Source organism: Bombyx mandarina, chromosome 19 (assembly GCF_030267445.1).
Source record: "Bombyx mandarina strain Sakado chromosome 19, ASM3026744v2".
In the NCBI taxonomy this organism is placed as follows: domain Eukaryota; kingdom Metazoa; phylum Arthropoda; class Insecta; order Lepidoptera; family Bombycidae; genus Bombyx; species Bombyx mandarina.
In genome coordinates, this window is record NC_143225.1 from 3,698,891 (window position 1) to 3,726,319 (window position 27,429).

At 38.3% G+C, this 27,429-nt stretch overlaps 1 protein-coding gene across 2 annotated transcripts in view; it reads right to left on the reverse strand.

Annotated features, from left to right (window-relative positions):
* Positions 1 to 27,429, reverse strand: part of LOC114239297 (phospholipid phosphatase 2) — a 124,457-nt gene that overhangs the window by 35,638 nt on the left and 61,390 nt on the right. For both annotated transcript variants that reach the window (XM_028169441.2, XM_028169442.2), the window contains exon 2: positions 22,078 to 22,180. In XM_028169441.2, coding sequence (XP_028025242.2) covers positions 22,078 to 22,180 — 103 coding nt within the window. The remainder of the gene's footprint in view (positions 1 to 22,077; positions 22,181 to 27,429) is intronic.

Genomic DNA, 27,429 nt, shown 5'->3' on the forward strand with positions numbered 1-27,429 from the left:
AGATACATTCGAAAATTTCGAAATAGCAACAGTTTTTTGTGTCCAAACGAAGAATGCAGTGCAAACAACCTGTAGTTAGTCAGAACGGTCTAGAAAGAATGCTGTTCAATTTATGTCACAAAAAAACATAATTGATACTTAGGAATGAATAAGAGTCATCATAATCAAAATCGCCTTTTTTTTTTTTTTTTTTGTCAGGAGGAAATCGCCGGACTTCCGCCCTTCACTGGGGATGGAGGGCGGGGCATGTCGGAGTCGAACCGACTAAAACCTCCTGTCTCTCAACAACCAACGTCCAAACCTCGCATGAGACAAAACTCATGAAAAGGCAAAGGGGGGAAAGTGAAGCGTTTAGTGCGGAGCACATCTCTCCCATCACCCTCCCCCTCGGGACGCCGGACTGGCGGTCGTCGGCGCCACGACCACCAGCCCTCTCGGTATCAAAATCGCCTAACACGATTCTTTTTTTTATTTATTGCTTATATGGGTGGACGAGCTCACAGTGCACCTGGTGTTAAGTGGTTACTGGAGCCCATAGACATCTACAACGTAAATGCACCACCCACCTCGAGATATAAGTTCTAAGGTCTCAGTATAGTTACAACGGCTGCCCCACCCTTCAAACCCAAACCTATTACTGCTTCACGACAGATATAGGCAGGGTGGTGGTACCTACCCGTGCGGACTCACAAGAGGTCCTACCACGAGTAAAATTTCTTTCAGATTTGTTTTAGGCTTCATTCTGTAGACATTATAATATGTAGTACGAAGGTTTAGAGTTCGTATATTATTTCGTTAGATTACAATTAGGCATTAATAATTGAGGGCTCTAAGTTAAGATATAATTGCGAATGTGTTACCATTGAATTTGAATTTAATTAATTTTATTACTGGTGGTAGGACCTCTTGTGAGTCCGCGCGGGTAGGTACCACCGCCCTGCCTATTTCTGCCGTGAAGCAGTAATGCGTTTCGGTTTGAAGGGTGGGACAGCCGTTGTAACTATACTGAGATCTTAGAACTTATATCTCGAGGTGGGTGGCGCATTTACGTTGTAGATGTCTATGGGCTCCAGCAACCACTTAACACCAGGCGGGCTGTGAGCTCGTCCACTCATCTGAGCAATAAAACTAAAATAAAAAAATGCGCAATTAAACAGTTTGAAGCGCAGTAGCATGATGTTACTGATTATCATCAATCGAATGTATTAATTTTATCTCGTTCTCTTGGTCGAAACATTAAATTTAATGTTAATGAGTTGAAAACTTAGAAAGAGGTTGTTAGGTTTCGGAATGCAATATTAGAAGCCAACGGTATAATTATTTCCGAAATAAATTTTGTATGATTTAATGTAATTTTCAAATCTTCTTCTTCTATATATTATATAAAAATGAATTGCTGTTCGTTAGTCTCGCTAAAACTCGAGAACGGCTGGACCGATTTGGCTAATTTTAGTCTTGAATTATTCGGGAAAGTTCAGAGAAGGTTTAAAAGGTGAATAAATATGAAAATGCTCGGAATGTTTCGTTTGATGCGTCCACCGTCGGACGGATTCCTTTTGTTTTTTTTTAAGTTTATTTTATACAAAAGTTTAGGTCTTTTGTTTATCGATTGAGGCACTACGAAGTCTGCCGGGTCAGCTAGTATTTTAATAAAGTTGATAATAGTATGTATGATAACGATTGTAAGTTTTCTACCAATGAAAATCTAACCTGATATTTAAAAAAAAACAGCGGTGACTTAAGTGATAAATAAAATTTTATTGGAATCGCTAGTATTTTCTTCATAAATATTCCTTGTATTCCTAACAATATTTATGCAATTGATGTACACCACATAAAAATCATACGTATGACAATATATTTAGGCGATATTTTAGTGTACACTACATATTGTCAAGGTGTGAAAGGCTATTTGGGTTAAGCGATATCTCGTTTAATACACGACATTTATCTATATATTAAGAAAACATTACAAGCATATACATAGTTACCAATACAATGTAGTGTGTACCTTGTATTTGACACAACACATACATAAAAATATACTCTTTTGTTTACTGTCAATTGGGAAACTTTTGTTATTGCTTATAGTCTGTGGTCGAATTGAAAATAGATTAATATTGTTTGTCTTTAATGTTATTGATCTACTAGCGACCCGCCCTCGCTTCGCTTCGGAAACATTAAAACACACATGAAACCAAAAAAATAAAATATTTTTTTTTTATTAAAAAAGTAGCCTATGTTCATCAGGGACAATGTCGGCTTCTAATGGAAAAAGAATTTTTCAAATCGGTCCAGTAGTTTCGGAGCCTATTCGAAACAAACAAACAAACAAATCTTTCCTCTTTATAATATTATAGTATAGATATAGATAGTGCAGTTTAGGTGAATACTATGATTATACTATCGAATTATAATAGTTTTTGACAATAGAATCATAATAATGTTTAAACTTATAATTTCAATTAAATAAAGTCGAATTTCGACTACTGCGGGGCCACTAGTCTTTATAATTAGGTATAGGTGCGCTGTATTTGGTATTTTATAATACAATAATAATCAACGATTCGATCTTTTTAATTGAACTTCAATTTTTTTTTTTTTTATTGCTTAGATGGGTGGACGAGCTCACAGCCCACCTGGTGTTAAGTGGTTACTGGAGCCCATAGACATCTACAACGTAAATGCGCCACCCACCTTGAGATATAAGTTCTAAGGTCTCAGTGTAGTTACAACGGCTACCCCACCCTTCAAACCGAAACGCATTAGTGCTTCACGGCAGAAATAGGCGGGGTGGTGGTACGTACCCGTGCGGACTCACAAGAAGTCCTACCACCAGTATAATTATTATAATATATAGTAATTAAGTTTACTCCATTCAAATATTTAGCTAAAGAAGTTTTTTTGTTAAGATATATTTTTAAAAACTATAATCTTTAAATGGCTCTCCTGTAAAGTTGCAAAAATGTCGCTTAAGCCAAATAACCTTTCACCCCTCAATATATATTGAAATCAGCATTCTCAGAGTATTATGCCGATTCTTTTTAAGTGGTAATATAGGGTTCCGAATTTGAGGTTGAATATCACTGACTATAAATAAAAAACGAAACAAAAAAATATTGAAACGTCAAACATCAAGTAGCCGAAATATAACATGCTACTAAACGAAATTTACAAGTCATTAAAACGAATGTGATAGTGCCGCGCATAAATATTTACTGTGTACATAATATTAATTTTATGTTCGATCTTTATAGCCAATAAAAAGATCGGAACTTAATGGAAATTGACAGATAGACTGTGTCGTGACGCCGATAGTTTGATAAAATCAACGAAAAATTCTTGGAATAACGTGCTTGAAGTTTTGGTTTATATTCGGAAAATACGCGAAACAGATTTATTACCTGACTTCAGATTGGTAGGACTGAAGCGTTGTTATACCGGCAACCATTCCCGATCCTGCGGAAAGAATGGAAAGCAGTCGACGTCGCCCCAAACACGTCATCTCGGATCCTCCCGAGCCACTAACGGTGCTTTTAGGTACTTCAAGCACCGGTCATCGTTCTCGTCGAACCCGTCGCTTGCGACTAAGGGCTCGACGAGCAAATTAACCCTCAGACACAGCCCACTGAGTTTCTCGCCGGATCTTCTCAGTGAGTCGCGTTTCCGATCCGGTGGTAGATTCTGCGAAGCACGGCTCTTGCTAGGGTTCGTGTTAGCAACTTCGTCAGGTTTGAGCCCCGTGAGCTCACCTACTAAGGTGTTAAGGTTACGCTGATATAGCCTCTTAAGGCTATCAGCTTAGGTAGGAAAAAAAAACAGCGGCAAATGAATCCTTTCAATCCAAATGAATCATTTCCTTCTATAATCTACCCTACCTGGTAGGTGCTTAATTATTTTAGATGAATTCTAGTTTATTTGACATCAAAAACTACTTAAATATTATGAAGTCGTCGTGGCTTAAAGGATAAGACGTCACGTGCATTCGTATCTAGCGATGCACTGGTGTTCGAATCCCGCAGGCGGGCACCAATTTTTCCAATGTAATACGTACTTATGAAATATTCACGATTGACTTCCACGGTGAAGGAATAACATCGTGTAATAAAAAATCAAACCCGCAAAATTACAATTTGCGTAATTACTGGTGGTAGGACCTTTTGTGAGTCCGCACGGATAGGTACCGCCACGCTGCCTATTTCTGCCGTGAAGCAGTAATGCGTTTCGGTTTAAAGGGTGGAACAGCCGTTGTAACTATACTGAGACCTTAGAACTTATATCTCAAGGTGGGTGGCGCATTTACGTTGTAGATGTGTAGATGTCTCTATATTAATCTGTGCTGTAATATACTTATGTGATTTCGTTGATTCCTTTTTTCCCCTACCTATTCGCTGGTAGCCTAAGGGGCTATTGCAGCTACGCTCTGTACGGGAGGTGAGCTCACGGACTCAGCCTGGGAGGGCTTGGTAATACTAATCCTAACAAGAGCAGTGCTTCGTAGAATCTACCACCGGATCGGAATCGCGACCCACTGAGTATATCCGGCGAATTTCCGTATTCGCTTCTCGGATCAAAATAACGCTCCCTATGTCCCGTTGTCGATGTTTTAGGAAACTGTTCATTATCTATCGTCACATTCGGTTTCGCGACTCTGGTCAAAGCACTGAACTTGATTAATGATGATGAGTGGATCTTTATCCTGTTAAGAACAAATGTAGAAACTGGGTCTTTATTGTTCATTGTCATTTAGAAGTACCGACGATCGATATTCCCATGTAATTCTTAATTTGGCAATTTTAAAACTCCATGCATTTGGTACCTAATACTATAAGTGCTGTGTCACTTTAGGTCTTGAAGTCCCTACTTATCTATTACCGCACGTCATTTCAAATCCTCCCGATACACTAACGGTGCTTTTAGGTACCCCAAGCACCGGTCATCGTTCTCGCCGAACCTGTCGCTTGCGACGAAGGGCTCGACGAGCAAATTAACCCTCAGACACAGCCCACTGAGTTTCTCGCCGGATCTTCTCAGTGAGTCGCGTTTCCGATCCGGTGGCAGATTCTGCGAAGCACGGCTCTTGCTAGGGTTCGTGTTAGCAACTTCGTCAGGTTTGAGCCCCGTGAGCTCACCTACTAAGGTGTTAAGGTTACGCTGATATAGCCTCTTAAGGCTATCAGCTTAGGTAGGAAAAAAAAACAGCGGCAAATGAATCCTTTCAATCCAAATGAATCATTTCCTTCTATAATCTACCCTACCTGGTAGGTGCTTAATTATTTTAGATGAATTCTAGTTTATTTGACATCAAAAACTACTTAAATATTATGAAGTCGTCGTGGCTTAAAGGATAAGACGTCACGTGCATTCGTATCTAGCGATGCACTGGTGTTCGAATCCCGCAGGCGGGCACCAATTTTTCCAATGTAATACGTACTTATGAAATATTCACGATTGACTTCCACGGTGAAGGAATAACATCGTGTAATAAAAAATCAAACCCGCAAAATTACAATTTGCGTAATTACTGGTGGTAGGACCTTTTGTGAGTCCGCACGGATAGGTACCGCCACGCTGCCTATTTCTGCCGTGAAGCAGTAATGCGTTTCGGTTTAAAGGGTGGAACAGCCGTTGTAACTATACTGAGACCTTAGAACTTATATCTCAAGGTGGGTGGCGCATTTACGTTGTAGATGTGTAGATGTCTCTATATTAATCTGTGCTGTAATATACTTATGTGATTTCGTTGATTCCTTTTTTTCCCCTACCTATTCGCTGGTAGCCTAAGGGGCTATTCCAGCTACGCTCTGTACGGGAGGTGAGCTCACGGACTCAGCCTGGGAGGGCTTGGTAATACTAATCCTAACAAGAGCAGTGCTTCGTAGAATCTACCACCGGATCGGAATCGCGACCCACTGAGTATATCCGGCGAATTTCCGTATTCGCTTCTCGGATCAAAATAACGCTCCCTATGTCCCGTTGTCGATGTTTTAGGAAACTGTTCATTATCTATCGTCACATTCGGTTTCGCGACTCTGGTCAAAGCACTGAACTTGATTAATGATGATGAGTGGATCTTTATCCTGTTAAGAACAAATGTAGAAACTGGGTCTTTATTGTTCATTGTCATTTAGAAGTACCGACGATCGATATTCCCATGTAATTCTTAATTTGGCAATTTTAAAACTCCATGCATTTGGTACCTAATACTATAAGTGCTGTGTCACTTTAGGTCTTGAAGTCCCTACTTATCTATTACCGCACGTCATTTCAAATCCTCCCGATACACTAACGGTGCTTTTAGGTACCCCAAGCACCGGTCATCGTTCTCGCCGAACCTGTCGCTTGCGACGAAGGGCTCGGCGAGTGAATTAACCCATAGACACAGCCCACTGAGTTTCTTGCCGGATCTTCTCAGTGGGTCGCGTTTCCGATCCGGTGGCAGATTCTGCAAAGCACGGCTCTTGCTAGGGTTCGTGTTAGCAACATCGTCAGGTTTGAGCCCCGTGAGCTCACCTAACAGTTAAGGTTACGCTGATATTTGCCACGTACCATCCGGCTATGGAATGAGCTCCCCTCCACGGTGTTTCCCGAGCGCTATGACATGTCCTTCTTCAAACGAGGCTTGTGGAAAGTATTAAGCGGTAGGCAGCGGCTTGGTTCTGCCCCTGGCATTGCTGAAGTCCATGGGCGACGGTAACCACTCACCATCAGGTGGGCCGTATGCTCATCAGCCTACAAGGGCAATAAAAAAAAAGGTCTCTCTAGGCCATCAGCTTAGGTAGGAAAAAAAATCTATTACCGATTTATATTCAGTTCTTTTTAAATAGAAGATTCGACAGGTCACCACACAAACATAGAAACCGCATTCGTAATGTACAAAGACCTCACAGAGTGTTAATTACCTTCAATAAACGAAACGAACCCAGCTGCATTCTAAATATAGAATTGATACGAGTTCGGGAATGAAATTTTTATATAAAATAGGAAATGTGTTCGTAATGGATGTTGGTAATACATACTTCCTGATGCTTAGCAGAGACTTGACTACAACTCTTTATTTTTTTTTTATTTCAGTTAAATAATTTATTTAAATAGTAACGTCGATGGGTTATACTAATATAGATTCACAGAGCGAATAGGTGAGCTCACGGGGCTCTAGCCTGGTGATGTTGATAACGCTACCCCTAGCAAGGGCAGTGCTTCGCAGAATCTACAATCCAATCGGAAACGCAACCCACTGAGAAGATCCGGCGAGAAAATCACTGGGCTGTGTCTGTGGGTTAATTTACTCGCTAAGTCCTTCGTCGAAAGCGACGGGTTCGTCGAGGACGATGACCGGTGCTTGAGGTACCTAAGGACACCATCAGTGGATCAGGAGGATCCGAAATGACGAGTTTAGGGCGACGTGGACACCATTCTATGGCTACGATTAGGGATCGAACGAAATCACTAATGACTACATCACTGATGTTATTCGAATAACTGTTTTTTTTACTTATTTGTCTTACTAGTGCTTATTGTTGGTAGAGCACCTGGTCAGCACGCACTGGTAAGTACCATGACCCGGCTTATTTCTGCCGTGAAGCAGTAAAGCGGTAATCGCTTAACTTTTTACTGGTGGTAGGACAATCATCAGTCCATCTAGTTTTTTATTTTATTATTGCTTAGTGGCTGGACTAGCTCACAGCCCACCTGGTGTTAAGTGGTTACCGGAACCCATCGACATCTACAACGTAAATGCCACCACCCACCTTGAGATATGAGTTCTAAGGTCTCAGTATAGTTACAACGGCTGCCCCGCCCTTCAAACCGAAACACATTACTTAAAATCCGATCTCTATTCGCGCACTCTGTGGCGTGTGTGCAACGCTAAATTGACATGAACTCCATGGGTGATGAGTATTGAATAAGGTCGCCACATGGTCGACATAAAGTTGAAAGCTCAACGGTTTAACTAATAATAACCAGAGTTGATTATTTATCGGACACCACCGACGCATTCTGGAGGAGCGCTTCGCGCGGAACGCGGTGGTAGAATCAAAGTTTATGTGCGTAATTTAGATAAGCAGAATGGATTTTGATTAGACGAAGAACGATGCAATAGACAGGTCTTCATTTGAAACTTGACTTCCACGGTGAAGGAATAACATCGTGTAATAAAAATCAAACCTGCAAAATTATAATTTGCGTAATTACCGGTGGTGGGACCTCTTGTGAGTCCGCGTAGGTAGGTATCACCACCCTGCCTGTTACTGCAGTGAATGCGTTTCGGGTTGAAGGGTGGGGCAGCCGTTGTAACTATACTGATACCTTAGAACTTATATCTCAAGGTGGGTGGCGCATTTACGTTGTATCTCTCCAGTAATCACTTAACACCAGGTGGGCTGTGAGCTCGACCAACCATCTAAGCAATAAAAAAAAAAGACGGTTCGTATATTCCGCCTACCTTCAATGAAAATAGCTTGTGAACTTAAATTCAATACAACAACATGCTTAATCATTTAAGAGTACAATACCGATAGGACTTTTTGGCCCAAGAGCCCGCGACAGCCAGACCTTCGTTATTTTATAAAAGCTGAAAGTTTCTCTGTGTATGTCTCCAACACAGGTAAGAACGACCCGCGATTATAGAGTTCCGATTGTGGTTACTTGGGCAGGTAACAGGCAGTAAAGGTATATAAAATAGTACCTTAAATTCGTTAAAGTATAAAGGTTTTTTTTTTAATATTTAGTCCAGAATATCTTTAGAAATCATGATATCCGTTGCCGGACACTTTTTCCAGTTGTTACCCCCTGCCAGACACCCTTAAACTTTAATAAATTTTAATTATACTTTCGTTATACTATAAAAGCTAAATTTTATATATGTTACTTAGGGACTTATAAAAATATGTTACCCCAAGAGCCGGACAGTTTTAATGGTTCTTACATCTTGCCAGACACATTGACAGCCCGCTGTAGGTGCGAGCGCGAGGTAGCAACTGTTCAAGTGGGTGTGAGCGAGATAGAGTGCTTAGTCTATTGTGATCTTTTAAGATATCCAATAAAAAAAATATTTTATTACGTTCATAGCAATATTATAGAAAATAAAAAAGGTTATTTTAATATTATAAAGTACAAACAAAATATTACATGTCAAAGAAAAATATTTAATCGTTCTTATAATTTTCCTCATTGTCGTCGATATTGAACTATCGAGTCGGCCTGAGGGGCCTACGAGGGGGGGCATAGCTACTACCGTATCCGATTTGAGAGTACGAGCTAAGCGGTAGTAAGACCTTTGAGAGGGCGCGAGTCCTTCTAAGAAATCAGACCATCTGGCATCTCGGACTTCGGCGATGCGAGACTTTACGTCGCGTTGTAGGGCACGCATTCGAGTACGATTTTCCGCGGTAGGATACCTGTCGTAGGCACGGATCGAAGCGTTCTTAGCTCTAAGGAGTTCCCTAATATCGTCGGGCAATTTGAAGCGGTGAAGGAAGTCCTCCGCCACAACTTGCTTCGATGACCTATCTAATGTCGAGGTGATGTGTGACGTTAAGATGTCTATGGCTTCAGCGGTATCCTGAGGAGACGGGGTAGAGTCCGGGCTAAACGGGAGCGATGGTGGATCAGATTCAGCCAGGCTAATGCCCAGCGTGTGCCAATCCACCACAGTCCTCGTGACGGGAACGGAATCGGGAGCGCGACCGAGCTTCATAATGACGGGGCGGTGGTCTGAATCTAACTCTAAAACTACTTCGATCGAGTGTAAGCGCAGAGTTACGTTTTTTAATAACGCTATGTCGAGTATATCCGGGCGATGCGCGATATTTAGCGGGTAGTGAGTCGGGGTTAGCGGAGCGATGATATCGAAGGCGAGATCATCGACTAACGCGTCGAGCCGCCTGCCATTAGGGGTTGTGGTGTGTGAGTTCCACCTGATGTGTTTACAATTTAGGTCGCCCGCCAGAATGACAGAGCTTCCCATGCCGAGTAGCGCCTCGATATCACTGCTTAGAACGGATAAATCCTATAAACGACAGCTGATGTGCAGTAAAAGATCACAATAGACTAAGCACTCTATCTCGCTCACACCCGCTTGAACAGTTGCTACCTCGCGCTCGCACCTACAGCGGGCTGTCAATGTGTCTGGCAAGATGTAAGAACCATTAAAACTGTCCGACTCTTGGGGTAACATATTTTTATAAGTCCCTAAGTAACATATATAAAATTTAGCTTTTATAGTATAACGAAAGTATAATTAAAATTTATTAAAGTTTAAGGGTGTCTGGCAGGGGGTAACAACTGGAAAAAGTGTCCGGCAACGGATATCATGATTTCTAAAGATATTCTGGACTAAATATTAAAAAAAAAACCTTTATACTTTAACGAATTTAAGGTACTATTTTATATACCTTTACTGCCTGTTACCTGCCCAAGTAACCACAATCGGAACTCTATAATCGCGGGTCGTTCTTACCTGTGTTGGAGACATACACAGAGAAACTTTCAGCTTTTATAAAATAACGAAGGTCTGGCTGTCGCGGGCTCTTGCTCTATTTTATTTTGGCATGTTGTAATTAAATTCAGTGCAAAAATGTTTTGCGCAATTTATAATCGTTTCCCTGTCGTTGTTCTATCGCCAATAATAATACATAATATACGCATAAACATAAAACGTATTCTATTTCAATAAGATTAGTACACCATAAAAGCCTCTAGGCTTTGACTACATAACTAGAAATTGAGCAACAGAGAAACAATTTAATAGTTTTAGACCGCCATCTATTATTACTTATGACATTCAATGCTTTTCTATATCTATACTAATATTATAAAGAGGAAAGATTTGTTTGTTTGTTTGTTTCGAATAGGCTCCGAAACTACTGGACCGATTTGAAAAATTCTTTTTCCATTAGAAGCCGACATTGTCCCTGATGAACATAGGCTACTTTTTTTTAATTTTTTTTTTATTTATTTTTTTGGTTTCATGTGTGTTTTAATGTTTCCGAAGCGAAGCGAGGGCGGGTCGCTAGTACTTAATAAACATAAAAACATTATTGTTACGAACAACGGTTTCCATAATTCATTTCATTATATCGTCGATTAACGATTTCATAGAGCGCACACAATGTTTTAGAACTTTAATCGTGTATATATAAGTATACTATACGTAGAAAGTGCTTGAAGAATCATTATCTCTTTAGAAATGAACCTTCTGAGTTAGTTTGTCAAGACGAAACTCACTAGGATCCACCACACAGACTAAAACGCCCTGTAATGATACACTTGACTCCACGATGCCATCCGCGCAGCTAAGGATAGGCTGCGTTGGCGTCCAGGAGACAGTCCTTATGGGGGGCCACGGCTGAGGATTAATGACGCGAGGACACTGTAATGTGAGAGGGTGCACTAAGACGACTGGACTTGGCTGGACTATGTGCAAGAGGATATCCGAGAGAAGGTCATGAGTGCATAGATGACGTGTGACAGGCTTGAATGGAAAACGCGGATGCAGCGTAGATAGATAAGCGCAAAAAGAAAAAAAAAAAGATGTGTGGTGTCGTGGTACACCGGATAGGAACGAAGTTCCTTCTTATAAAAATATTAATTTTAAGTTCTATTCGAGGTATAAAGAAAATAATTATTCGGGTATACATTCTTCATTATGATTTTTTTATTGATAAAAAAAACTACTTTACAAAGTTATCAACTTTATTTTATTCACAATGATTTATAAAAAAATATATAATAAAAATATGTTATTTTTTGTACGTTATTACAAAGTTAAGTCGTACAATGTGTGCATTACTAATAAAAATCTTACGTTACGGACGTTTTTTTCCTGGTTAGGGTGCCCCTCCGCATCGTCCCATAAGGAACTTCATTCCAAAAACGTAAATATCAAATAGCAAAGTACGATTGTTTAGAAGAAGCTATAAGCAAGACGCGCCAGTAAAGTGAATCAGTGTGCTTAGTACGAGCTTTTTAACTTCTCAATCGCGTATAAGTTAACTCAAATTTGTATGGAGTTAGATCAGCGCCCCTAGCGGCAAACGTACGCAAACGTTCCAGCTCCATACAAATTTTGCACTGATGTACAAAATGAATTTGAGGCCTTACGTGACCTGCGTGCTGTGTTAGGGGCTTGTCAACTAGGTTAACTAATATTATATTCTTATACAAAACGTGTAAACCAGCCATTTTCGAAATATTTACACAAAATCTAGTTTAGTTATAGTTAGCGAGCATTGCAGTGATTGGGCTATGTGAGAGAACATATTTTTAGAATGATATCATATCAATAATTATATTGGGTTTTTATTTTTATAATTATTATTATAAATATACAAATTTGTATTAATTTTGTTTTAATGTATATTTGCAGATGTTATCAGTTATCCTTTGAGCCAAATCAATATAAATTACGAGTTCTAACTTTTGACTGTTATTGGTGATTGTGTTATGGTCAACTGTTTGAAAAATCGCCAGTTGAAGAGTTTATTTAAAAAAATAGGGGAATGTTTAAAAAACTTGCACTAAGCACACAGAAGGGCTGGCAACACAGATATCTGGAAATAATGTTACATATTACACAACGTCGCGGTATGGCTAAATATGTCGCAGCGCAGCAGTTAAAGATGACCAGCACGGCGAAATGTTTTGATTACGGCCGGATGTAAGGTTTAAAAACGCGGAAAAAATGACCCGTTTAATCTCTTTCACAATTGGGTTCAATGACTGCTGTATTACAGTTTTTTTACGTGTGCCTTGTTTTGTATGCAAAAACGAAAACGATTGTTTAGGAGACACGTTTACAAAAAACGGGTTGGTCGTGACGTGACAAACAGATTATTTTCTTTACTGCTCAGAGATGGGTGGGCGAGCTCACGGCCCACATGGTGTTAAGTGGAGAGCTCATAGACATCAACAATGTTAGTGCCGCCACACATTCTGATACATGAGTTTTAAGACTCATTTTTGTGGTAAAATGGTGCCTCGATCTTCAAATCACTGCTTCTGCTTTGAATACGCCATACAGTAATTACGCAAATCATATTTTTTACAGATTCGATTTTTATTACATGATACTATTTCTTCATCGTGGAAGTTAGTTTTGAAAATGTGTGATCTCCTGAGCGTGTCGCGCGATCCGATCCGGTAATAGATTAATTCGCGAAGCAGCTGCTCTTGAGTTGTTAGGTCTCCTTTGGCGGCGCTCGGCAAATCCCACCCCACCTGACTGAGCCCATGCTCGCCCACCTATTCTGGTGCAACTGGGAAGGCATCCAGGCCACCAGTAATTCTTTAATCATAAAAAAAACTTTGTTCACGTTTTCTTTAGTTAAATCAGTTTACCCTGACATCATCATTCGAGCAGAATATTATGCAAACTTTAATTAGCTTATGTTCTTCCTTATTTTATAAAACTTAACACTGCTATCACGTGCGGAATGCTAACATCTCATATATCAACTTACGTGCCACGATGACAATGATGTTTTTGTGCGAGCGCTTCGTTCATTGAGTAACTGACACTGCCGTCTCGTATTCAATTACGTATTCTTTCGAAAAACTGTCACATTATAAATATTTTCATTGTCGTTAGGTACTGCCGCATAATTATCACGTGTTTATCTCACACGGAATGATTTGCCGTTCTTGGATATTTGTATTCGGATAATCACGTTTTGGATCAAATCAAACATGTCAAATTGTAATGTTTGCTTTTTTTGGAACGAAGTTCCTTATGGGACGATGCGGAGGGGTACCCTAACCGGGAAAAAACGTCCGTAACGTAAGATTTTTATTAGTAACACACACAGTGTACGACTTAACTTTGTAATAACGTACAAAAAATTACATATTTTTTATCATTCATTGACCACGATCTCAGAGCGTTCGTTTGCGCAATACACTAATATAACTCTTATGCAAGCAACCGTGAATGAAGTGTACCACAATAAGTTCGCACGTTACCGAATGACCGTGGGCTGTTGCGAAACCTCCAGTTTTATTGTCTTTATACCTCGAATAGAACTTATACTTAATATTTTTATAATAAGGAACTTCGGTCCTATTCGATGTCCAACGACACCACACATCTCTTTACGGTCGTATTGGCAGACGAGCATACGGCCCACCTGATAGTGAGTGGTTACCGTCGCTCATGGATGTCATCAATGCCAGGGGCAGAGCCAAGCCGCTGCTTACCGCTTAATTACTCCACAAGCCTCGTTTGAAGAAGGACACGTCATAGCGCTCGGGAAACACCGTGGAGGGGAGCTCATTCCATAGCAGGATTGTACGTGACAAAAAAGATTTCTGGAAAGGCACTGTAGATGAACGTAGTGGCTCCAGGTAGTATGGATGAACTCTACTCCGATGGCGGGCGGTGCGATGGTAAAAACGCAATTCCTCAGAGCATTTACTAAACTATCGATATAAATTGATAAACAATTATAATTGATAAGTCAGTGCCGCAAAAATAAAACTTTTTATTTACTTATTTGACATCGTAATTAGTGTAGTTGTATTTAATTGAGACTGAAAACGAACTGTAAAGCGGACGCAGCTATTTACGTTCTGATGTGTGTCGAACCGCGATTTTAAATGCATTGCTTAATGTATCCACCACTGTTCCAGTGACTCTGATACAGATAACTGGTCTAGAACTGGAGTTTTCTTAGTTATGATTTCTACTTGAAACCCTTGGTTCATCAGCGCATATTACAGGAACTTAAAATGTTATGTACTTCGAAAATGTGTTTTTTTTTAAATTCAAATTGTCACTCTTCATTAAAAAATGACAATTTCGTTTTTTAATGAATTATCAATAAATACTGTAACATGTGTGATGGTAATTGAATATCTATATATTAATACGTGAAGCAAAAACTTTGTATCCCTTTTTATGAAAATTGCGCGGACGGAGGAGTATGAAATTTTCCACACTTATAGAGAATATAGAGAAGAAGTGCACAATGCTAATATTTTTTAAAGATAATGCATAAAAGATACATTAAATCAATAAAGAAAACATTACACACACTACATACCATGTGTTTGACGCACACACGCATGCATACTATTTATTGTCAAACTTTTGTTTTTGACGTCTGTTGTCAAATTGAGAATAGATTAAATATTGTTTCTCTTTGTTAATATTTTTTATAGTGTAGTCTTGGCGAAATTTGTGATTATAGAAGTATAAAATACAATCATAATAGTGTACAAACATACAATTCCAATTAATTATAGTCGAATTTCGACTACTGCGGGACCTCTAGTATAATGAATTACCTTTAAATGACAATAACATCGAATTTAAAATTCATTGCAATATTTATTGCGGTATAAGTTCGTATATAATTTTAATCAACGATGTTACATTTGACTGGAAACGCTTTTTAAGCTAGATGATATCAGTAGAAACAAAACGTTCTAGTATGTATTTTATATATTATTAAAATACAAAACTGAACCATGTACTCTAAAGTTATGCGGCAATTTCCGTACCCTGACCGCAATAGGAATATAAAACTACGCACAAAGTTTTAGTATTATAGCTCGTGTATGTATTTAATGTGCATTCTTCGCATTCCAGTCGGTGGGTGGTCACTTGCACTGACATCTGTCACTGTGACATTGTTGACATAACGCTGACACCACCGCGACACTAGCTCACGAAGTACCGTCGCCCACACAAGTCTTTATAATTAACATGAATTAAGAATCACAAAATTGCATTGTTTTTTTTTATGATTGATGGATTACTGGTGGCCCGTAGGCCTTTCCAGTTTCACCAGGACAGGTGGGCGAGCAAGACAGGAGGGGTGAGATTTGCTAACAGCTGCCCAAGCGCTTCCGAAGGAAACCTAACAACTCAAGAGCAGCTGCTTCGCGAATGAATCTACTACCGGATCGGAATCGCGACCCGCTGAGAATATCCGGCAAGAAACCCAGCGAGCTGATTCATCGGTTAGGTTGCACGTCGAACTCTTTGTTGAGTTCGACGTGCACGGTTACTGGGGTCTCTAAGCCGGCTCCTAGTGTTAGAGCTGAAGGCGTCTAATGCAAAGGTTATTGGATCTGATGGATCCGTAAGGACGTGTCTATGGCGTCGACGGTGACAGGTCCTGTGTGATCAGGATTCGGGGAAGATAATGCATTGTATGTAGCAGCGTTGCTAAAACTTTATATTTTACCAAGATTTTTTCTGTTACCATTCATTTCCTATAGTTCCAAGGAACATTGTGTACTTAGCACATTTGTCCTGATTAGTTGTGCGTGCATGGCTCACGTTACGAGCCAAATTTTTTACTTGTTGTTATTTATTGTGTACCTATCTTTTTTTAGCTTGTAATGTGTATTTTACTTTCATTTAACGTTCAGTTCTAATTATGAAAATGAAAATATGTGAAAATGTTGTCGTATTTTATCGAATTATTAATATCGAAATTATTAATAACTCCACAACAATACATCCAATTAATGGACGCAAAAGCGAACTTGATTTAAATAATGATTAATGACTATTTTTGTATGCAACTATTTTAAATTTTGTATGTAAAATACGATAATTGATACGAGAAAATAATTAATAATCTATTTTTACGACGCTTTCATTAGCTTGATTGTATATGTAACGGAAACTTTCATCGTAATTTTAACCAAAATCAAGAGATATCTAGGATTGCACGCATCAAGAGCCGATGACAATACAACAATTTTATTAATTAAGCCTAATAACCTATTTAAACAAAAATGTTTTTTTATAAATTTTAATTTGGTTTTTTTTATTGCTTATATGGGTGGACGCGCTCACAGCCCACCTATTGTTAAGTGGTTACTGGAGCCCATAGACATATATGCGCCACCCACCGTAAGATATAAGTTCTAAGGTCTTAAGTATAGTTACAACGGCTGCCCCACCCTTCAAACCGAAACGCATTACTGCTTCACGGCAGATATAGGCAGGGTGGTGGTACCTACCCGCGCGAACTCACAAGAGGTCTCAACCACACGTGAAATCTACCACCATCTACCAACCTACCACCAGGTTTACTATTAAAATGCGTTTTTAGTTTATCCTTTATAATAATTACAGTGAAATTTTTTTTACAGCATTTATTATAATAATACGTAAAAATACAGTATATTCGCATTTATTGTAACACATAGGCATCAATAATATGAATAAACGTAAGTTATTAACATTGTACATTAATCATGTTATTAATCATTACAGAGTTGCCTTTATCTACATTTTAATGGAATATTTATTACATGATTAACCACGTAAGTACGTAATATTCAATGCGTGATGTTATTTACAATGTAATTGATTAATTTTGCAATTTAAAATGGTTTGCGCGTTGAAAGTTTGTAGTGATTTCTTTCAAATCAACATCAGGCTTATGATTATCAAACAAAATCTTATACCTTTAAACGAGCAATTCTTGTATATTAATATATAATATGTATATAATCTGAATCTCAGAAACGGCTCCAACGATTTTCATAAAATTTAGTAAACAGGGGATTTCGGGGGCGATAAATCGATCTAGCTACGATTTATTTTCAGAAAATGTTGTTTTATTCGTGCTTTCAATAATCAGCTCTTCCCGACATCTATTGGCGAATAATAATACTATTTTTCTTAATTAAGGGCAACTAACCGTTTTAAAGACACAACAAGATGGCGTTATCAAAAAAAAAAGAAACCAAGCAAAGCTCGGTCATTATCTAGTTAAGTTTATTCGACAATGCCGGTCGCAAAACGAGACAATGAATGAATGAAAGAGACAAAGCTCTATCAAGCTGAACACAGTTTTTCTCTTTCTAGTTCTCGACGTATCTACGTCTACAACTACATAAACATGTATGTATAACATTCAGATTTCAATTTTTCAGATTTTGAAGGCGTTGTATAAAAAATGATAATAACAACATCTTCAAACTCATTTCTTTCAAATACTCGTCGTAATTGGTAGTGTTTGATTTTTTTTTTATTGCCCTTATAGGCAGACGAGCATACGGCCCACGTTATGTTGAGTGGTTACCATCGCCCATGGTCTTCAGCAATGCCAGGGGCAGAGCCAAACAGCTGTCTACGGTTTAATACTCTCCACAAGCCTCGTTTGAAGAAGGACATGTCATAGCGCTCGGGAAACACCATGGAGGGGAGCTCATTCCATAGCCGGATGGTAGGTGGTAAAAAAAACCTCTGGAAACGCACTATGGATGACCGCCACAGTGGCTCCAGGTAGTATGGATAATATATATGGATATGGTAGTATGGATTTATTCAAAATAATTTATTGTAAGCTATTTTGAAACTAATTTGTAAGAATTTTCTCACCGTTTGTACTTGCAGTACTTTATAAGGGCGAACCACAGTATCCATAATATTATAATGACAAATTTTTGTCAAGTAAATTCAAGACAAGTATGTTTATACAAACCAAGACTTAATCTGAGTTACCATTTGGTTCAAGTTCAATGTCGCTGATAAAACTGATAAATAGGTTATATAAGCTGTTATTAATTGCAATTATTCGCTTATCACTTTAAATATAATTGCGAAGGTAATTAAATCGATACAAAAAACGAACAAATCAATATAGAATTTAAAAAGTTTTGATATTTTTAATTACGTTTGATGAACGAGAATTCTGTTTGTGACATAAGTTTTTTCGGCCATTACATTACTGTTCAAATTTTTTTAGTTATTATATCAGATCAATCTGAAAGATTCTTAAGGTAATATAAAGACTTATAATGGGTTCTAAGTATGATTCCTCCCCTCCTCTTTGCTTCGTTCTGCTCATTACTGAGGGTCTTGACTCCCCCGGTGCATCGATCTCTCTTGTATAATTGTTCTCAATCTGCTGCGATCCTTGGCCTCGTGGAGGACATCGTGGAGCTTGATATCCAGACAAGACCAAATTTGGTCCGACCATCCTATGGGACTGCATCCTCTGGGACGTTTGCCCTCTATCTATATTCGTCACCATCAGCTGTTCAAGATTGTGACCCTCCTTTCGAGCAATGTGTTCAAAGAACTTCACTACTTTACGAACGCATATTGAGGAAAGGCAGTCCATGGAATCTGCAGCTATTACTTCCAGCACCACATTTCGAAGGCATTTTTGCGGTATGGTTAAGGTTAACCAAAATCCAATACTCTACGGATGCATATTGTGGAAAGTCTAATTATAATGGTAAGTTCCTTTAGTATTGACATATTGATGCGAAATTTCATGGAATCTGCAATAATCATCCAGCACCACATTTCGAAAGCATTTTTGCGGTAGGTATGATTAAGTTTGACCAAAATTATTTTATCTTTACGAGCGTACACAAACGAACATCGACTCTGCTTTGTCCAACTGAACTAGTTTCCTTGTTGCCTAATACCACGATACAATATTAGGGACATTTTCCACGTGTACAAATAATGTTAACTACGTTTTTTTTTACTGATGTGCGTTTTATTTTCTCTGTTCCGTATATGCAATCGGCTAATAGGTAGCGGCCCGAGCCTATGTTGGACTAACAGTGCGCATCCAATGAATCAAATTACATTGAAGATAGATTAATATTGTTTGCCTTTAATATTATTTGTCTATACCCGTAGTGTAGTCTTAGCGAAATCTGTGACTATTAGTGAAGTAGAATAGTCTTTGAAAATAGAACCATAATAATTTTCAAACTTATAATTTTAATTAATTATTGTCGAATTTCGACTACTGGGGCACCACTAGCAATCTATATATTAATACGTGAAGCAAAAACTTTGTATCCCTTTTTACGAAAATTGCGCGGACGGAGAAGTATGAAATTTTCCACACTTATAGAGAATATAGAGAAGTGCACAATGCTAATTTTTTTTAAAAATAATGGCTAAAAAATACATTAAATCAATAAAGAAAACATTACACAACACACTACATACCATGTATTTGACGCACACACGCATGCATACTATTTATTGTCAAACTTTTGTTCTTGACGTCTGTGGTCAAATTGAGAATAGATTAAATATTGTTTGTGTTTATTAATATTTTTTTATATTTATATATTCGCCTTGGCGAAATTTGAGATTATAGAAGTATAAAATAGAATCATAATAGTGTACAAACTTACAATTCCAATTAATTATCGTCGAATTTCGACTACCGAGGCACGACTAGTAATATTAATAATACGAAAGTAGCTCTGTCCGGCTGTTACGTTTTGACGTCCAAGCAACTAAGACGATTTGTATGTAATTCATATGGATTTCGTTTGAACTCGGCTTATAATATAAGCTATCTTTCATCCCCCATTTGAGCATGAGCTTGTAGACACGCGATGTGAATTGTAATTTAATCTGGCTCAGTGTAAAACTAGTCAGTTGCACACATGTTTATTACAATTCCATTAAAATAAATTTCAACTTATATGTGGCTGACAAATATGGAAGCGAGTTTCGACTTGCGCCGGACCAGAATCCGCTCAGAATCGGATATCCGTGACTCTTCTATGAGATCGGGGTGTGTTATTATTCTGCTAGAAATGCAGAGCCATTTCATTCGTTTTAAATTTGCAATCCCTAAATAATTAAGCATGATAAAGGTTCCCGCTATAAGGTAGTGTTTCTGGTCTATCACCAGTCGTTTTGTAGAATCGTAAAATCACTATTCGAATATAACAAACATACTTGGTATTGTCCGGAGCGTTTTTTTTATTGCCTTTGTAGGCAGTCGAGCGTACGGCCCACCTGATGGTAAGTGGTTACCGTCGCCCATGGACTTCAGCAATGCCAGGAGCAGAGCCAAGCCGCTGCCTACCCTTAAGTACTCTCCATCAGCCTCGTTTGAAGAAGGTTATGTCATAGCGCTTGGGAAACACCGTGGATGGGAGCTCATTCCAAAGCCTGATGAGCCTGAGCATGTCATTAACTATGATAAAACTACGCTATGTTTGTTCAGGTAATCTATGTGCGAAATTCCATTCAAATCCGATATTGCACCGTTTTTTCGAGATTGAACAACAAACATCCAAACATACAAGCTTTCACAATACTTAGTATACATTCGAACGAATAAAAATATAAAAGTACCTCGTGCCTTTTAAATGAAACACAGACATTAGAAGCGAGTTCACGGGCGTCGAAGCGTGAACCGTTAGAACGAAAACACAATGAATAAGTCACGCAAATGCTATAAATAAACTGATCAATGGACCTACGTTGTGTACTTAAGTTGCACTCGATAACGCTTTTACGTAACACCACAATAATTACCAATAAAAACGTCATTAGCACATTAGCGGCAGTTGTTCGAAATCGGATTTATTTATTTGAAATAGATTTTTTTTATTGCCCTTGTAGACATACGGCCCACCTGATGGTGAGTGGTTACCGTCGCCCATGGACTTCAGCAATGCCAGAGGCAGGGCCAAGCCGATGCCTACCATTAATCTCCACAACAACGGCTGCCCCACCCTTCAGACCGAACCGCATTACTGTTACACGGCAGAAAAAGGCAGGGTGTTTGTACCTGGTCCGCTGGTGGATTCTGCTCTTGCTAGGGCCAGTGCTAGCAAATTCACTCAGGTTACGCCCGTGAGCTCACCTACCCAGCACCCGTCCGGGCGCAGCTTAAATAGCCCCTTAGGCTGCCATCGAATAGGCGATACTGAATCAACCATTCACCGGTTGAGCCGTCAGTCGTGTTTTCGAAGTCAAAAACAACTAACTACAAAATTGGACGGTAGTCAGAAGAACATAATATAAATGTCGACGAATAACATTTTAGTCGTCTCCGATTACGAAAACCACAATTCAAAACTTCCGAATCAATAAAATGATAAAACGTGATTAATAAACCGTTCCCAAAAAGTTTACTTTCCAACTACATATCAACAATTGAGTTTCCAGATTACATTTGTTGTTTGGTTACAATGTTGCCTTTATTATTTTTCAGCAATGAAAAACTTTTCATTGGCAATCAATCAATCATGTCTGGTACGTTTATTTATTTATTTAAACGATTACTTTTAAAGGATATACATGATCTTAGTGTGTTTAATACATAAGTTACTTACCGAGCAGGACTATTGGCAGGTCGATGAGCAAATGCCATAACACGCTGTGTTTCGCTTGCATTTCTACTGCTGGAACTCCCGAAAGAGCTGGCTGGGATGCTGTCTGTAACAATAATTCAATAAATGTACACTACATATTTTCCTTCTCGCTTTTATCAATTTTATCCAAGGTAGGGTCAGCAGAACATACATAAATATTTAACCCATAGTTGACGATAATCCTACTTAAAAACGGTTGGCTTGGAATTTGTTTGATTAACTTAGACTATATAGAGAGAACAGTTAAGTATAAACCCTACCTTTAGCTACTGACTCAATAAAAACCAACTAAATAAGGTGAGGTAGCCCGACTACCGCAAAACGAACTTTGCCATTGGTGGTATTAATGAGACAAAGTGCCTTTAATTTATAGATTGTTAGCAGGTTGCAACATCTTTTTTTTCTCTACCTATGCTGATAGCCTTCAGAGGCTATATCAGCATTACCTTAGCGTGTAGGTGAGCTCTCGGGGCTCAAACCAGAGGTGTAGCTAACACCGGCTCTAGCAAGAGCAGTGCTTCGCAGAATCTACCACCGGATCGGAAACGAGACCCACTGAGAAGATAAATTCAGTGGGCTGTGTCTGTGAGTTAATTTACTCGTCGAGCCCTTCGTCGCAAGCGACGGGTTCGGCGAGGACGGTGATCAAATGAAACATCGTAAGGGATTTTTATTCCAAAGCCAGAGGTTACGTGACAAAAAAGATCCGAAAAAGAAGGAACGGTACTGTGGATGAACACAGAGGTTCTATGTATTTATTATGCATTAACTCACGGGAGCTTCTTCAATAATTCCTTAAGGTACTCATCATGTGATATAGGGTAAGAAACAGAGAGAGAATCGAAAAGCTTTAAGAAAATCGAACCCAGAGGTTCCAAATGATTCCTGAGAACGGGATTCTGGATTTTGCTTACGACCGTTCTCTCGGCAAATACTACATATTAAGCAAGATAGGGTAGATGATAATTACTTCTACCCACTGTGATTTTTTTGCACAGTCAAATGGCATATGCAAACGTCGGTTTAACGCGAAATATCTAAGGAATGAACAACAGTATGTTTTAAATGTTAAGTTCTCGGAACTACTTCTTAAATATTATTTTGTATTTCTAGGTCATCTCAAAAAATTACAATCGATTGCTTGCTTTACTGCGTGAAATGAAAACAAATCCTTCCGTATTTAAAATATTGTATTAAAATATCTAATCATTCCCATTGGTTTTTTTAAAGGGTAACAACACGAATAACCATTTAAATACCCCGCAAATTTTTATGTAACAATTTATTTGGTCATTCAAGAAATCGTAAATCCGTGAAAAGCAACGTTAACACAGATTCTAGTTAGTAAAATTTAACTGTAGCGTACTTTAAGCGTTGAGTTAAAATTAAATGTTAACCTAAGTGTAGACTAGGAATTAGGATAGATCTGTTCTGCGCGTAAGACGAAAGGTAAATAAATACGAGTAATCATATCTCCCGAGCGGAATTTACGTTGTAGATGTCTACGGGCTCCGGTAACCACTTAACACCAGGTTGGCTACGAGATCGTCCACAAGCTAAAAAATAAAAAATAAAAAAAAGAATCTGAAATATCTGATATTTATGAAGTCGTCTGGCCTAAAAGTCAAAACGCCCGGTGTCTATTCCTGCCGTGAAGCAGTAATGCGATCCGGCTTGTTGGGTTTATGCAATGGAAATTTAGACCTTATAATCTCTACGTGAATGGCGGCATTCACATTGATGTCTATGGGTTTCGGTAGTCGCCTAACACCAGGTGGGCCGTATGCTCATTCAACCATCTCAACAATCATAATAACATCAATAATAATAATAAAGCTATTGCGTTAGTCTATTAAAAACTGTTGTCTCTATAACTTGTATACGTTCGGATTCAATAAGAAATTTCATCGTGTAATTGTTGCAGAGTCATCAAGAGTACGAGAGAGTGTTTTAATTGTTCCCAGAATCAATTAGACATTTCGCATCAGATTTTTTGATCGTGAGATAAACATAGTGAAATTTGTGTATATCACTGACGAGTATAATAAAACAAACAAAGATCTTTGATTTCGTAGCTGTATAAAAAAACTTTTGTTTTCTTATTGCTTAGATGGTTGGACGAGCTTACAGCCCACCTGGTGTTAAGTGGTTACTGGAGCCCATAGACATCTGCAACGTAAATGTGCCACCCACTTTGAAAAAAAAAAAAAGGTCTCAGTATAGTTACAACGACTGCTCCAACCTTCAAACCAAAATGCATTTACTGCTTCACGGCAGAAATGGGCGGGGTGGTGGTATCTACCCTCGCGGACTCACAAGAGGTCCTACCACCATTTGTGTCCCAAATCACGCGACGTTATGGCACTAAAATTTGTTGGTTACTGAGTTTTTAGACATCAATTTTCTTCTAGCCTGGCCAAATGCTAAAACTCAAGTGATGAATAGTCTCACTTTGTTCTCTTCACAATCGACCTATTGCACATCTTATATCGGAATTTACCAAATAATTACCCATTCATTCCGCATCTAGGTGGTGTTTAACAATCACCCAAACAGTTATTTTCGTACCTACAAGTATTTACATTTGCATAGGCATGCAAGCGCCTACATACAATTATTTGAATCCGATGGTATTCAGATTATAAGGTTGCGAATTTTCTTGTAATGCAACGTGTGTTGGGCAACATAATTTCGATGCCTCCAATGAACACTACTCTAGCTCCAAATTCGTAGATTTACAGGAGGAGCGTTTAAACGAAAAAAGTTGATAAAATCTTTATTATTGCAAATATATTTATGGTTTTTTCTTGTGTAACTAGCTGATTTACTTTTGCTTCGAACCCCATCAATAATGATTAATTATAATACTTTTAGCATAGTGAAGCGATTTGTGTGAATGACGAAAATTTCAAAATTTTGAGTTAGAGTAGTTAGTGTTCATTGGAGGCATCGATTTGATCTACGTGTTTATATTTTAGGTTTTATATTAATGTCGAAGCCACATATTCAACTAATTGTCGCTATATTTTCAATGCGGATTGATGATGTACAACAGAATAATAATTACCATTACATTTATGATAGGATTTATCTAGACGTTTATATACATAAAATCCACACGTTTCGCTCTCACCTCAACTTGGGCCATAGACCCGAGAGCCACATTAATGAATTTATTGTTCATTTTCATCGTGGTAGACATTTCCATGTACTGTATCACAAGCCATATTTTTTTTACTGACATATGTCAAAATGTCATTGACTACGAAATCACTAGCTCATCCTTCAACTTTTCGAATAATACAGACAGAAGAATAAATCAGGCGACATCAATATTGGGAGCGAGTAAGATCCGTTTGGCTTACCGTCAACCGTAATAAGTATTATACGTACCCTTGGAGAAAATTACATTGAATCTTGTATGAGGAATGTTAACTGCTCATTACTGTGAAGGCTACGCCTACAGTCGGAGGGCAAGCAAGGGAACGTACTTAAATGAGGTTTTTTACTAACATGTTGGTAATAACTGAGTTTAGTAGCTCGTTTAGTAGAATACCAATTGGTAGTTTTTTAAAGTATCTCGATAGAATGGTACAGTTGGTAGATTTGACATCATATCTTTCTTTTTTTTAATTAAATATTACGTATTACGGGTTAGCTAATATAGCACTCAACATTAGATGTAGCGTTTTTTTTTATTGTGTTCTAAGCCGACGAGCATACGGCCTAACTGATGGTAACTGATTACCATCGCTTATGGATGTCAGTAATGCTAGGGGTACAGCCAAGTCGCTGCCTACGCCCACTGAGTTTCTCGGCAGATCTTCTCACTGGGTCGCGTTTCCGATCCGGTGGTAGATTCTGCGAAGCACGGCTCTTGCTAGGGTTCGTGTTAGCAACGTCGTCAGGTTTGAGCCCCGTGAGCTCACCTACTAGTTAAAGTTACGCTGAAATAGCCTCTCAATCTCAAGGCTATCAGCTAAATCTGCCTACAAATATTTAGGAATTCAAATTTTCAAATTGAACAATGTAATTGTATATGTACAGATACCGAACTATTTTCACATAAACTTCATTAATATGGTAATACGTCTAAAAATATTATGTACTAATAGTACAACTAGTACAATTAAAAACAAAACTATTTTTTTTAATTAATGCATAATTAATACAAAAGGTACATTCGGCTTTACGTCTTCAGCGTCTCTTTAGGTCATCTTATAAATAAATGAATCAAAAAAGAACAAAAAAAAGTTAAATGCAACTAGGTTTTTTTTTAAATAGTTTGAAATTATTTCTACCGATTTTGTGGCTGACGTTTCATTGGTTCACACTAATCTAATAATAGCATGACTAAAATAAGACGAAGCAAATGACGTTTACGTATAACTCAAAGTCCATTGACAGATTGACAGTGTGCCATAAATGGTTTGACAGCTACTGTCGACCGCCTCAAACGCCATAACTGGCGCTAAGTGCAAATTGACGTGAATCCTTTGTACAGTCCCACAGTGTCAGCAATTGTAGTGCCAAACGTCAGATAATAATGACACGAGTGATGTTTTTGTTTTACTTTTTTGGAATTTCCCACCGATTACAATTAGTGTTTAAGTCTAAATTTTTTACTTTTGATTCGTAGATATGTAACTTCTGAGCTATCATATCATTATATCTTGGCCAATAAGCTATCATTGGATAATTCTTACTACTACGTGTATCATAGAATCACAGTCTAATATTACATATCTTATATTTCTTAAAGTAAGTTTTCAAAATGTTACCTATGTTCATATTTAAAAAAAAAAATATCATTTTTTTCTTTCTTTTCTTTTATGCATTAGTAACAAATACAAATCAATGGCGGATTCCGGATATCAATAAGGACAACTATATAAAATATTTTTTAACAGCGCCGTGTTCGTATAGAATTCTATCCTAAAATATGGTATTTTATATAGTTGTCTAAAAAATAATAAAAAACAGTGTAAGTTTAAATATATATGATGACATTGAATATTGTTTTGTATATCTACAAAAAATAAAAAAAAGCAACAATAGTTTTTTTTTATTGCTTAGATGGGTGGACGAGCTCACAGACCACCTGGTGTTAAGTGGTTACTGGAGCCCATAGACATCCACAACGTAAATGCGCCACCCACCTTAAGATATAAGTTCTAAGGTCTCAAGTATAGTTACAACGGCTGCCCCGCCCTTCAAACCGAAACGCATTACTGCTTCACGGCAGAAATAGACAGGGCGGTGGTACCCACCCGCGCGGACTCACAAGAGGTCCTACCACCAGTAAAAAACCTA